Below are 15,568 nucleotides of genomic sequence, written 5' to 3' on the forward strand. Positions count from 1 at the left end.
TGGAGCTGGTCATTGACTTCAGGAATTGATGTATTGTACACACCACTGTCTGCATCAACAAGGCTGAGGTGGAGATGGTTGAGAGCTTCAAAATCCTAGGTGTCCACCTCACCAACAATCTGTCCTGTTCCGCCCACATCGATGCTACGACCATGAAAGCACAACAGCACCTATACTTCCTCAGTAAACTGAGGGAATTTGGCATGTCCGCATTGACTCTTACCAATGTTTACAGATGCACCATAGAAAGCATCCTATCTGGATGCATCCTAGCCTGGTATGGCAATTTCTCAGCCCATGACGGTAAGAAGCTACTGAGAGTGTGAACACAGCCCAGTTCATCATGCAAACCGCCTCCCGTCCATTTATTGTGTATATCTGCCGCTGCCTTGGGAAAGCGGACAGCAAAATCAAAGACCCTTCCCACCTGGGTTATTCACTCTTCCAATTTCTTCCATAGTGCAAGAGGTACAAAAGTCTGAGAACACGCAGTAACAGGTTCAAAAATATCTTCTTCCCTGCTGTTATCAGACTCCTGAATGACCCTCTTATGGACTGACCCAATCTCTCATCACATCTTCTTTACTGAGCAGTACTACACTCTGTATGCTCACCCGTTGCCTGTGCCTATATATTTACATTGCGTTTTTATGTGTGCCCTATGTTAATTTTTCATGTATGGAATGATCTGTCTGCACTGCACGCAGAACAATACTTTTCACTGTATCTCGATACACGTGAAAATACAACAATTCCAAATCCAAAGAGCGCCCTGCCTGGACCAACTCGCCCACCCGATCCCTGTAACTCCATCTAACCTGCATATCCGTGGACACCAAGGGGCAATTTATTGCATCCAATCCACCTAACCTGCACATCTTTGAACTGTGGGAGGTAACCTGAGGACCTGGAGAAAACCCACGCAGACATGGGCAGAAAGTCCGAACTCCACACAGTCACCCAAGGCAGAATTGAACCCAGGTCCCTGGCACTATGAGGTAGCATTGCTAACTACTGTGCCACCTTTCCACCCATTTTTCTTTATTTTGAGGCTTCCACCTTTCAAGGTTTGGAGCCTTCTCAAAATCTATTATCCAAAATATCAGCCCAATAGCAAAGATCGCCCCAGCAACGGGTCAGCCCAGATTTATTGACCTGATTGTAGTCTCTTCAATAGCCGAGTCTGATTAATCTACACACACTAATGCATGCTACCTGCCGACCTTACAATTGCTGAGAGAAACAATTTTGAGACACATTTATTTGTGCAACTGAGATGCAGCCATTGTGGACCATCAAGGAGAGATTGTCTCTGATGCCACAGTTTCTCAGAAAGCAAACTATTTGAGTCGGCTTCTATATGGACAAGGAAAATTGAGTTGGAGAAACAGAGATGAAGTGTTTATCCTTCTGGTCTCTTTAAAGTCACAGACTATATAAAGGCTTGTCAACTGCAGCATTCTATGAGTCCCGTAGCAGCTGCATCCAAAACATTAAACTCAACTCTGGCCAAAATACCTAGATGACTAAATCATTCATAGCAAACACTCTACAAAAGACAAAGATTATCCTCATTTAACTACTAAAGTGCTGAAACTAATGAAATGTAATTGGGGAATCGATTTACATGCAACAAAAATAGAAAATACTGGCCAATCTCAGCAGGTCTGGCAGCATCTATGGAGAGAGAAGGGAGCTAACATTTCGAGTCTGGATGACTCTTTGTCAATGCTGGAGAGAAGTGGAAATAGGGTCACATTTATACTATTGTCAGGGGGGTAGAGCAGTGGGGCTGGGTAGACGGCCTGCAACAGGTTGAGATTGAAACGGGATTATCTCGATTCATATAGATTTATATGGTCGGTTTGAATCAAGAACTTTACTAAATTTAAATAAATGGAACATGCATAGTGGATCCGGCATGCATTTATATGGAACTGATGTTAACTAGAAGGCCAAGTTCACAACTATTCAAACGAACAGACTACTTCCTAACGTTGCATAAATCATTTTAAAACCATCAATGACTTCTCATGGATTAACTTCTTTAAAGTCATATCTTTATATGACATTCATTTTGAAAATAACTCTGGAATTAACAACAGTCTTTTTTGTTTATAAAATAGAAAAATGCTCTGCATTCCAATAATGCTGTGCTAATTAAATTTATTGTTAGATGTCCAATTGTTCTGTTTAATATCAGAACCATTTAACCAATCAATTTATCCCATCAATGTTAGTAGTAGTCACTGTTGCAATGTAGGAAACACAGCAACTGATCAGCAAACAACAAGCTCCCACAAACAGCAAAGTGATAATAACATTAATTATGGTATCTGTGTTTTTTATTGAAGTTAGTTGAGGGGTTATTAGCAGGCAAATACTGCAGGGTATTAGACTACTCATATTCAAAATAGTTCTGTGGGATCTATACATCCTCCTGAGAGGGAAGATGGACCTTAATTTCACATCCAATACAGTACCTTCTGGAGTACAACATGGGAGTGTCAACTTAGATTTTGAGCTCATGTTTCTGGAGTAGAATTTTCACCCTGAAACTCTTAGTTCAGAGATACAACTGTAGCGGTTCAAAAGTCACACAAGTGACTTAGACAGTTCTAAAGCATACACAGCTGATTGCTTCAACCTCACGACAATAGTTGACACCTCAAAGTTACATTCTAAATAGCTGGGAATGCACGGGAGGTAACAACAGTTTTTTTTAAAAAGCTCCAGTAACCATTATTTTTATATTGTTGAAGTGTTAAAGCCTGATTGTCAGACGAATGTAGTTGCTTTACCTGATTTGGACTGGACAGTCTAGTTTCGGAATGAGATTTCATCAAATTCCTATAGAACGATCCAAAATGCTTGGCTTCCAAGGCACAAACCCATTTTACCAATTGTTGTGTGTTTCATCATGAAAAAGATGGAATTTTCATTATTAATAATGGATTCTGTTCAGATAATAGTAACGGATATGACAGGTGTTTCTTCTCTCCAGTATTTTAGATGTTGTGTGCAAATATTATACATTAATCTCTATACAATAGCATTCTCAGAAAGTAATTGACACTTACATAATCAACATTACATTAATGACCCATCCACAATAGGGATGAATTTGAAGTCCAGGTAGGGGGATAGCAGGATTCTTTTCTGATGGACATTAGTGAGCCAGTCCAGTTTTCATATCCACTTTGCTGGATGCCAGCATTGTGCAAACCCCCACCCCCCAGCACCTCCTCCCTCCAACTGCACCAAGTCGTTACTTTTAGATGTATCAATAAATATTTTAATGCAAGACAATAATTTTAATAAATTCCATTCTAACAGAGTGCCCATTTGTGCTGGTTCATGAACGATTGTGATAAACATTTCACTTCAGAAAAGTGGCACATGTTTTAGCACAATTTGTGTCCAGATTGCCAATTGTCCCAACGAACAAACTCTTACATCCATTGAAATAGTGGAGAGGATTTTCATACCTTGTCAATGCTGCACCAGCAGAATACAGAGACATACATTTTGAAAGGTTTCAATGAATGTGCATTAGCGACAAACCAACATTTCAAGAAAAAGACTTTGTTTATGGGGAGTTTTCACAACCATAGAACATAGAACATAGAACAGTACAGCACAGAACTTTGGCCCTCGATGTTGTGCCGAGCAATGATCACCCTACTCAACCCCACGTATCCACCCTATACCCGTAACCCAACAAACCCCCCCCCCCCACCTTACTTTTTAAGGACACTACAGGCAATTTAGCATGGCCAATCCACCTAACCCGCACATCTTTTGACTGTGGGAGGAAACCGGAGCACCCGGTGGAAACCCACGCACACACGGGGAGGACGTGCAGACTCCGCACAGACAGTGACCCAGCCGGGAACCGAACCTGGGACCCTGGAGCTGTGAAGCATTTATGCTAACCACCATGCTACCGTGCTGCCCCATCAGGATGTATCAAATCGTTTTACAGTCAATGAGGTACTTTTGATGTGCAGACACTGTTGTGATGTTAAAAACATGTCAATCAAATTGTGCCCAGCAAACACCCACAAGCAGCAATGTGTTAATGACCAGATAATCTCTATCTGTAGTGTTGATTCTATTGGCTAGGGTACCAGGGACAAGTCAGGATAATTCAATAGGAGATTAGATGGCTACTTGAGTAGAAACAATGTGTAGGGGTACTGGGAAAAACAAGGGAATGGCACTGAGCCATAATGCTCAGTTGGAGAGAGAGCCAGTGCAGACGTGATGGGCTAAATGACCTCCTTCTGCACCGTATCAATGCTGCTCTTCTTTAAACTAGGGACATATGGGGCAGCCGGGTAGCACAGTGGTTAGCACTGTTGTTTCACAGTGCCAGGGTCCCAGGTTTGATTCCGTCTGTGCGGAGTCTGCACATTTTCCTCCGGGTGCTCCGCTTTCCTTCCACAAGTCCCGAAAGATGTGCTTGTTAGGTGAATTGGACATTCTGAATTCTCCCTCAGTGTACCCAAACAGGCACTGGAGTTGGCGACTAGGAGATTTTCACAGTAACTTCAGTGCAGTGTTAATGTAAGCCTACTTGTGACAATAATAAAGATTATTACTACATCCACCCAGAAGGAGCCTCAGTTTAACGTTTCATTTGGAAACACAGTACCCACCACAGTGCAGCACTGCCTCAGCACTGCGCTGAAGTGTCACTTTCTTTACTCGCCATCAAAGTCTAGAGTGACTCAATTTATTATTATGTGGTCCAACCTGTCCATTTGAACGCTGTAGCTGTTTCAGGGGGTTTGAAAACAAGCTTTTAAAAAGATGAAACCTCGGTGGGCATTTTTCTTCCCTGTCCCCCATACGATGACAATGCTCCTTTAAAGATCAGGCTTCACACAAAGATTCGGAAACCCAACACTAAAAGCTTTCGGGCAGTCAGAATGGGATATAGATAGCAGGACAGTCATTGTCTGTGGAATATGATCCCGGCTGTCCCTGTGACATAGTGTTGGAAATAAACATATTTGTCATTTATCCTCGCACAGATCGGCGTGTTGTTCTCACTCTTGGGATCGGGAATGGGAATGCCCATTCCCGGGATCGGTGTCATTCTGCGCCAGATTTAGATCGGGCGCGAGATTTGTTTTTTTTTTGGCAAAAAAAAAATATCTTCAGGCAAGTGACGCCGATCATCTCCTGTGTCACAAGCCGTCCTTTCCCACAACACACAAACCTGATCCATGGCAACACGCCGTGGGACAGACAAGAGCGCTGTCAAGCTAACCAAAGCACCGTGTGATGGGTTCAATTTGGAAGCACAGAGGTCCCGGACAGGAGTGTTGTGGGAATTCGCTGGGGCAGAGGCTTCAACAGGCGTTCCTCGTCCTCCAAAAAGGGGGAGAGAGAGAAAGGGAGAGGAGGAAAAGGAGGAGGGGGGGGGGGGGGGGGCGGCGTTGGATAGGGAGGGATGATTTTGCAAGATTAAGGGAGGCTGATTGTTTGACAGCGTCAGCCTGGAAAAGTTGTAGTTGTGTATGTATATTAACACAGAGAGAGAGAGAGAGAGAGGAAGAAAAGTTGTAGGACCCTGCGGGTGATTTGAATCCCCCACACACGTCCCGGGAAGATCTGCCTGGCGTTTCGCTCATCTGACCAGGAATTCATTAAAAACCCAAAGCCCTACAGCGACAGAAAGCAAGGAAAAATAATCTTCAAACTTGAGTATGGGGCAAGTAGAGGGATACGATAACACTGGCTAACACCATGGTTCTACAGAGGGCGATTTTCTGGACTATATTATTTCATGTAAGTTTGATTTGACGTGGGGCTGTGCGTGTGTTATGGTTGTGCTCCTGGGCTCTGTTTAAAAAGAAACATCAGAACTGGACATGTTTTAAACTCAGTCACAGCCGTGCGGTGCTACATTGATTTAAAGGTACTGGAATCGATACAGTGTGGTCAGGTCTAGACCTGGCGGTTTTCTTTTTCAGAGTGCAGTGACTGATGTTCTGTTGACAAGTAGGATTTATTTGCAAACATTTTTTTGTGTCGTCTATGTTTACATGTGCCTGAGATTTCCAGCGTTATAGGGGGAGAGGCTGATACACTGTGCCATTTGATCGGGTAATGGACACAAACAAACACCTTCCTCTCGCATCGTTCCCTCCTGATTTTAAGGGCTTTCATCGATCCATTGGAAGGCGGCCTTCGCTCGGTAAATGTTGCCCCCCTCCGTCCCCGGGCACCGCTTCTCCTCGGACACTTCCCGGGAACCGAGTGTGTGGAGCGATCTCCCAAACTCGGAAGAGCTGGTCGGCTCAGGCAGCCCGGGATAGAACACGTTGACAAGACAGCACTCCCCCTCTGCGCAGTCACTGAAGGATCATGAGTGTACAGGTTAAATCCAGCGACCAGCAGAAACCCACGAGTGTGGATGTGTCCACTGGACGGGTCGCCCTGTCTCCTTCCAAATGCGGTTGTCATTTTGGTGCATTTGTTTATTTTTAAACCAACTTTATTACCCCCCCCCCCCCCCCCCCCCCCCGCGCCTTCCTGCCCTGCCCTGGATTGATACGTGTTTCGAAAGGGCTTTGCTCCTGTCTGCTGAGAAACCATAGCCTAAATAATAATAATCAGTGTTACATTTGCTCGTTTTGATATGTGATGGTTTGGCCCTTTGTGTCTGTGGGCGCTTGCTGTGTATAATCATTAGCCCTAATATGCCTTGGTACGTCCTGGGATCACTATTGTTTTTCTTTTACATTCAGTAAATGAATCAATTCATGAATCCATCTGGAATTGTGAGCTATTCTTAATAATGGTGACCATGACACTATATTCATGGGTTTGTGTAAAATCCCACCTGGTTCACGAACGGTCCTTGATAAAGACAATCTGCCATCTTTAGCGGGTCTCAATGTGAACCCAGACAAGAAGCGCTGACTTCTGAACTGGCCTGGGACGGACCAGCCACTCTGTTGTATTAACACTGTAGAGAGGTTGTACGGCAGGGATTGCAGTGGTTCAAGGTGGCAGCTCACCATAGAATTCCTTACAGTGCAGAAAGAGAACATTTGCCCCTTCAAGTCTGCACCGCCCTCTGAAAAAAGCCTACCCCCGTTAAAACCCCACCTCACCTGCGCATCTATGTACTCCAAGGGGTAATTCAGCAGAGCCAATCCACCTTACCTGCACATCTTTGGACCCCGACCTTCCCCAGGGCAATTATGGATGGACAACACATGCTGGCCTAACCAGCGTCGCCTACATTCCATGAAAGCATACTTTAAAAGATCTACAGCCTCAGGAGATGGTAATTGTCACTACCACACTTGAGCCAGGATTGACTTTGTGCCCACGCTATCTTTCATGGCCCAGCATCACAGTGAATGACAGTGAACGAGTAACTATGGTGGCTAACCATTGGAACGGTTTGGATCATGTACTTTTTAAATGTTCTATATATATATATATTGCAATCCTTTGCTATGTGTTAGTATCTACACTGTAGGATTGATGATTGGAGGATGATGTTGACAGATTGTTCGAGTGCTGTGTAGAAAATAGGGTACCACCCCAGAAAGCTCCATTGGCATATGCCTGGCTGCTTCCAGAAGTATCTTAATTGAACAAGGATTACTTCTGTCTCTCCGTCTTGAACCTGTTGAAAGATCAGGCCCCGTTAATTCCCTCCGTGGGGACCTTCCGCACATCCATCACCCTCTGTGTCAAGTAGCTAAATCCAAACACCTGTTATGTTGCACTGATATAAAAAAAATCATCTGGTTTGAAAGGAAAAAGCAATTGCTGAAGAGAAAAACAAGAAACCTTGATCCATACAGCATGTGAAAGGAGAACAGATCTCGTAGTTTTCAGATGGTAACATAGACCATGGGTTACATAGTAGGTGAATAATCAAGCCCAAACAGAACTATAAAGAAGGAGACAGGCAGGTATTGATCATAGAGGTAGGTTTTCCAGAAGAAGGGGAAGGTGGAGAGGTCTAGAGGCGGAATTGTGGACGCCAAGGTCAAGTCAGATGAAGGCACAGATGGGGCAAAATAATTGGGGGGGGGGGGGGAGTGCTAAAGAACCCAGAGTTGGAGAATTTTCACATGTTCTGGGCAAGAAAAGGCTACAAGAAAATGAAATGAAATGAAAATTACTTATTGTCACAAGTAGGCTTCAATGAAGTTACTGTGAAAAGCCCCTAGTCGCCACATTCCAACGCCTGTCCCAGGAGGCTAGTAGGGGAATCGAACCGTCCTGCCTGGTCTGCTTTAAAAGCCAGTGATTTAGCCCAGTCCCTAGGTATATAAACATAGTATAAACATAGTATGTAAACATAGTATGTTACATGTAAACATAAACATAGCCCGAGAGATAGGGAGCGGCGAGGTCGAGGAGGAGGGATTTGAACACAAGGATGAGAATGTTAAAATCTGGGGAGTTAATGTAATGGGGACAGGTAACTGCTGTTTTAAAGGAGTTGGCGCCGAATTAAAATTAATCACTCGACCCTCGAAAATAGCAGAGAGATGAATTACCATGTGTGCTGACCATTTATTTATTCGTCGTTATCGTCGTTATCAGTCATTTCTACTGTTAAAAAAAAGTGTTTATTTTGGAGACCTGAAGCAGAAATCGAAGCAATTTAAAAGGCTGATGTATATTCTAACAATCTTACATATTTATCGGTTTATCTAGTTACACCGAGTCCTGTGTTGATCTGAGATTAGTTGAAACCGCCCTGTGCAGCATGAGAAACGCGCCTATTGAGTGGAGTCCCTTTCGTGTGCTGTTTTAGTGAAAGTATTACTCAATTTATTTTAAAGCGGTTTTAATTCTTTTAAAGAAAACACAACAGAGGGATTTCATACAAAACGTTTAATCCGACCATTAATAACATTGCGCAGCATGATATCTACCTGAACTTCACCCTTGTAGTCAATGTAAATACAACACGGAAAATCCTGACTTAATCATGGGGGGGGGGGAGTTTGCTGAAATATTTTTCCAGAGGAATTTGACCCACCAAAATCTTGGTATGCATTTTTAAGAGCAAAAAATAAATAAATTAGCTCTGGCTTAATTAGCAAATTATTGCAACTTCAGCACAGTTTATAAACGTGAAGAAAATGGAGCATTCTAGATTAAAATAATAATAATCTTTATTAGTGGCTAACAGTGACCCTGCAATGAAGTTACTGTGGAAATTAAACCCGTGGTGTGAATGCAAACCAACTGGTTTAATCTAATTATAAACGTTTACCACAAATGACTACATTTGATTGCTGTCAAAATGTTTCACTGGTTCGCAAAAGGGCTGATATATTTTTGATATTGGCCAAAGCTGTTCAATGGACGAATGTCAGACTACTTACTGCTGGCGGTGAAGTCAGCTATTTATTGAAACAGCCACTCTCAGTTCACCGGAATTTTAACATCTCTTCTCCTGAACATCAACTATGTGTATTGCTCGTGTGTCCTGCTTTACTAAGTGAAAGAAAAAGTGCCTTGTCTCATCTGTCAGAAACATCTCAAATCACTTTGAAGTGCATCAGTGACTGCTGTGTGGGCGAGCTCAGCATCCATTTTGCCCGTGGTAAGGCTCTTCAAATATGGTTGACATGGATACTGGCTAATCTCTCTTTTTTTGTTATTGGATGAAGAAGGAATTTTTCCCAGCACCTTCCCTAGTATTTGTCTAGTGCTGAGTGATCTTTAACATACATCTGACTAGGCAAAAAGGACTTCGGTCTTAACATCCGTGCTGATGAAAAATAGAAAGTAGGAACAGGAGGAGGCCATTCGGCCCTTCGAAGCTGCTCCGCAATTCATTATGACGATGGTTGATTAGCCAACTCAATAGCCTAATCCCCACTCCCCCCCCCCCCCCATAACATTTGATCCACCTTAGAATTTGATAGGATTCTACGAGATTCCCCCTTCATTCTTCTGAACTGAGGGTAAAGTAGCTGCATTTATCTCACATTCCCAGTTGCCAAGCCATGCGGTGTGAAATTGGAGTAACATGTAGACCAGACCAGGTAGGGGTGACTCGGACTTTCTTGAAAGAACAACACTAAAGTAGTCAGGTATTTAGAAAAATCTGGTAAGTTTCATGGCCCTTTTATTCGGTGCCAGCTCACAAATTGCCAGATTTGTTTCATAACTTGCCATGGTGGAACTTGACCTCATGATTCTCCAGTGGAAGTTTAGTTCAAAGTCACTAGGCTTCTGTGCCCTTCAGCAATGCTTCAATAAGAAACAGACAGCCGAGATTAGACAGATAAAAACAGAAAATGCTGAAAATACAGCAGGCCAGGGATTACCGATAGAGAGAGGAAAACAGTGTTAATGTTTCAGGTCTGAGACGTTGCTCCTGTTTAATAAGAATATAATCCGGCCTGAAAAACAATGACTTTTTCAGAACATTATTCTTTTTAAAATAATTAACTCAAATTGCTGAAAAAAGACATTGTGTCAAAGTTTTACATCTTGCACTCATCAGGACAATTGCAAGAATACTAATGTTGTGTGAAAAAACAAGGTTATACTGTATGAGAAGAGAGTATTGATTTATTGGCGAGTGGACATTGATAAATGGGCTGTTGCCATGGAGAGCATGCCATTTGATAGTGATTGGAAGTTAACTGCCAAGTATTGTTTTAAATGTAAACCAGGTAGTTTGACTCTGATTGGTCAAGGCATTTCCCTGAGAAATGGACCAGTGAATGGCTATCACTTACTTTGTCCAGCTGAAACAGGTACAATGTGTGTACCATTTCTTACTGTCTTCAAAGAATAAGATCCTGTGTATTTATATATGTAGCTTCTATTACACAAAAGCACCACTGGGTACGGCCTGTACATTCCCTGTTGCAAATAGCAGAAGGGATATGATATTTGATACAATTCGCCAGTCAGTTGGATGCATGGGCTACATACCTCATGTCATACTGGCACTGAAATTCATTTACCACATTACTCATGTGTGTGATAGGCAGAACATATTTTGGGTTGACAGCGGAATCTTGTTAGCGGCGAAGACCACTCATGTTGCTACTGCACATCAGCAGCAGCTTCAGCTGTTGCTCAAATCTTTGAGATACCTTGGCATGCTGGGGTAACCCCACTTTCCAGGGCCAAAAGTGACAGTCCTTCCATCTGTTTGCACTGAATACAGTGCAAACTGATCTGATTAGAGCTACTATTATCCTGCACAATGTCTCTGATGCACCTTTTTCAGCATCAAGCTTGCATAGTGAGCAAATGGCTTCAGCCCTATTTACGAGGTTTCCAATTACACTCCAGGGCTATATCCTGGCAATGTAAACCCACTACCTTTGTGTAAATCATAAGCTTATGAGCTCAGCAACTTGTGCAGTTGAGTTCAGCTTTAACCAAACCGTGTATGCCCAAATAGATGGGGTTGCCATGGGATGACCTCTAGCCCCTGCACTCGCAAACACCTTTTTGGTTGCCATGAGAAACGTGTCTTTGATGGAATGACACCAAACCTCCTACCCTTGCCTATTACTGATATGTGGGTGATACATTTGCTATATTTAAATCCGTGGCAGCTTGAAATAATTTCCTTGCATGTTTTAATGGGCTCCAGCCTGCACTCAAATTCACTTTTTTTTTAAATGTTTTTATCCAAATTCTTCAACAACAAATTTTCTCCCAACAGTTAAAGTAAACAAGGTGTAAAACTAAACAGAAACAGAAACAGAAATCCCCCCCAATACAAAGTAATAAATTAATAACTAATAACAATGCAAGAAAGAAAAAGAAATAGCAAACACACCGTCGCAAAAACAAACCCCCTTAACAAATCCCGAACCCCCCCCCCCCCCCCCCCCCCAGTTGCTGCTGGGACTGACCATCCTCTACCTCTTGCCAGGAAATCGAGAAAGGGCTGCCACCGCCGGAAGAACCCTTGTACCGACCCCCTCAGGACAAACTTAACCTTTTCCAGCCTGATGAACCCGGCCATGTCATTGATCCAGGCCTCCGGGCTCGGGGGCTTCGCGTCCCTCCACTGTAAGAGAATCCTACGCCGGGCTACTAGAGACGCAAAGGCCAGTGTACCGGCCTCTCTCACCTCCTACACTCACGGCTCCGATGCTACCCCAAAGATCGCGAGCCCCCAGCCCGGCTCCACCCTGGAACCGACCACCTTGGACAAAGTCCCCACCACCCCCTTCCAAAACCCCTCCAACGCTGGACATGCCCAGAACATGTGGGTGTGGTTCGCCGGGCCTCCCGAACACTTCCCACACCTGTCCTCCCCCCAAAAGAACCGGCTCAGCCTGGCCCCAGTCATGTGCGCCCTATGCAGCACCTTCAGCAGGCGTGTTTTAATAGTTACCTGACGACTGCAGCCGACAAGCCCACCAAGGAGCAGAAACTCCACATCCTCCACTCATGTGTGGGCACAGCGGTATACTCAATGATTGAGGACGGAAGCAATTATAATGCGGCCATGGAGATTCTCAAAGGACACTTTCTCCGGCCGGTCAATGAAGTATACGCATGGCATCTCCTGACGACTAGACAACGGTTCCTTGGTGAGTCACTCGACGCGTTTTACCAGGCCCTCACTGCTCAAGGGAGAACGTGTACGTGTCTCCAAGTTTCGGCGACTGAGCACGTGGAACTTTTAATCAGAGATGCTTACGTTGCTGGCATGCAGCCTCCTTCTATCTGCCAATGATTGCTGGAGAAGAACACCCTCAGCCTAGCTGAGGCACGGACTCTTGCCCCCGGCCACGCAGCAACCCCCTGGACTTCATGGCACGCGCCACCCCCCGTCCTCCGTGGACCCCGAACCCCCCCCCCCCCCCAAGCTTGTGCTGCGAGTCGCTCCGAAAAACTAGCGGGGCCCCGTTGCTATTTTTGTGGTCTCTCCAAGCGCCCCTGCCCGCGCTGCCCGGCCCGCTCTGCTCTGTGTAAGAGCTGTGGGAAGAAGGGCCATTACGCGGTGGTCTGCGCCCCCGGGCCTCCCTAGGGCCCCGCGCCGCGCACCAAACTCTCCGACCCGCCTCCCGGTTCCCGCAACGGCCCCACGGTCCTCCCGACCCTCGCTCCAGCTGCCCCTACCGACCCGCAGACGCCGCTGAAAATGCCCCCAGCCGCCACGAGGTTCCCGCCATCTTGGGCTAACACGGAAGGCCCTGCAAGCAATTACTCTGCCACTGAGGATGATCTGGAACTCTCACCACGACTGGCTTCCATCAAACTCAACCAGTCGCAACCACGCTCGCTTGCCAAGACTACGACAACGGTCCGGCTCAACGGACACAAAACGAGATGCCTGCTGGACTCCGAGAGCACGGAAAGTTTCGTCCACCCCGACACGGTAAGACGCTGCGCGCTCCCCATCCACCCAGTCTTCCCCCTCCCTCTGTGCCGATCAGCCATAGCTCTCCCTCGGCTCACCATGTGCCTAGAGAACCCCCCAGGCTCATTCCCCACGGTGGCAGACCTCCCCCCCCCAGCCTCCCCCTTCACCAGCCATTTCCCTACGGCCCCTGCAGCAGCAACCCGGTACCCCCCCTACTCCCCCCCCCACCAGGCTAGGCCCCCCCCCCTAGCTGCGTAACCCCTATCTTTGTACTTCCGTAAGTCAGCCGACTCCTGCTGACCCCAGCTACCCCCGCCATACCGACGACCCCCACCCCGATGCAACGCAACCACCAATCTCCCCTCGTAGTGCCAGCCCCGCCCCCAACTCCTCCAGCGCGGGAAGAAAGCCCGCGCTTCCATCCTGAACCCCGCCCCCCCAGCCCAACACGCGGGAAAAAGACAGGCACATGACCCAACGGGACCGCGAACAGCTCTCCAACCCTCCACCAGTGGAAAAAACTAAAAAGCACCACAGTAAATAAATAACAGCCCCAAAAAACAAGAAGCAGAGCAACAAAAAAGCAACAACAAACATAGCCATTAAAAACGAAAGGATACCAAGGAGGACAGAGCCTCCGGACTATGTACATCATTCCCCAGTCCTCAGTTCGAGTCCAACTTCTCTGCCTGGACAAGGGCCCAGGCCTCCTCCAGAGAGTCAAAGTAGAGCTGGCGGTCCTTGTAAGTGACCCAAAGGCGAGCCGGCTGTAACAGGCCAAACTTCACCCCCTTCCTGTGAAGCACTCCCTTTGCCCGATTGAAGCCAGACCTTCTCTTCGCCACCTCCGCGCTCCAGTCCTGATAGATCCTAATGTCCGCATTCTCCCACCTGCTGCTCCTTTCCTTCTTCGCCCATCTCAGCATGCACTCTCGGTCAACGAAGCGGTGAAAGGGGACCACCACCGCCTTAGGCGGCCCGTTCGGCCTGGGCTTCCTCAACAGCACTCGATGGGCCCCCTCCAGCTCCAAGGGTCCTTGGAACGACCCCACGCCCATTAACGAGTTCAACATCACAACCACGTAGGCCCCCAAATCTGAACCTTCCAGCCCCTCTGGGAGGCCCAAAATCCGCAGGTTCTTCCGATGGGAGCGGTTCTCCAACTCCTCCATCCTTGCCAGCCATTTCTTGTGAAGCGCCTCGTGCGACTCCACCTCCACTGCTAGGCCCAGGAGATCGTCCTCGTCCAGATCATTGCTCACTGTATATTGCACAAACTTTGGGCAGCACGGTAGCATTGTGGATAGCACAATCGCTTCACAGCTCCAGGGTCCCAGGTTCGATTCCGGCTTGGGTCACTGTCTGTGCGGAGTCTGCACAGCCTCCCCGTGTGTGCGTGGGTTTCCTCCGGGTGCTCCGGTTTCCTCCCACAGTCCAAAGATGTGCAGGTTAGGTGGATTGGCCATGATAAATTGCCCTTAGTGTCCAAAATTGCCCTTAGTGTTGGGTGGGGTTACTGGGGTAAGGTGGAGGTGTTGACCTTGGGTAGGGTGCTCTTTCCAAGAGCCGGTGCAGACTCGATGGGCTGAATGGCCTCCTTCTGCACTGTAAAATTCTATCTATGTAAAAAAACTCATGAGCGGGCCTAAGGCTGTCACATTCTGCCCAAAAGGTTGTCAGTCTACCTCGGATTACCCTGGAGGGGCAAGGTATCACAAAGATTCGAGAACAGGTGAAGCTAGCTGTTTCTGGTGGTACTGTGCACTAGCAACGCAAGTGGTATTCGCCACTAACAGGATGCTGCCAACAAGCCAAAATATGTTTTGCCTATCACACATGAGTATCTGAAGTTTAGCTAGGTATGTAGGTTGTACATACTGGCGAATTGTATCAAATTGCATGTCCCAGTCACTGTCTGTAACGGGCAAGGTACAGACCATGCGCAACCAACCATGTATGCAAAACGCAAAACACAGTGTTAAACCTGAAATGCAAATGCGCAACTGGATAATATTTGCTTTATAATCCTCAGTGTGCTAAAAATTACACTGATAATCAATTTACTATTGTTAGCCAGACGTGGCACATTTGTGTGTACTGGAAGCTACATACATCAATACACAGACAGAAAGAACATGTACACGAAAGGGAAAATGCTGGAAAATCTCAGCAAGTCTGGCAGCATCTGTAGGGAGAGAAAAGAGCTAACATTTCGAGTCCGAT

At 46.1% G+C, this 15,568-nt stretch overlaps 1 protein-coding gene across 1 annotated transcript in view; it reads left to right on the top strand.

The window, feature by feature from the left end:
* The first annotated feature begins 5,481 nt into the window (after positions 1-5,481).
* Positions 5,482-15,568, top strand: part of LOC119972322 (corticotropin-releasing factor receptor 2) — a 342,731-nt gene continuing 332,644 nt past the window's right edge. The window contains exon 1 of the mRNA XM_038808841.1: positions 5,482-5,799. Coding sequence (XP_038664769.1) covers positions 5,758-5,799 — 42 coding nt within the window. The 5' untranslated portion in view covers positions 5,482-5,757. The remainder of the gene's footprint in view (positions 5,800-15,568) is intronic.

The sequence above is a fragment of the Scyliorhinus canicula genome, chromosome 10 (genome assembly GCF_902713615.1).
Source record: "Scyliorhinus canicula chromosome 10, sScyCan1.1, whole genome shotgun sequence".
In the NCBI taxonomy this organism is placed as follows: domain Eukaryota; kingdom Metazoa; phylum Chordata; class Chondrichthyes; order Carcharhiniformes; family Scyliorhinidae; genus Scyliorhinus; species Scyliorhinus canicula.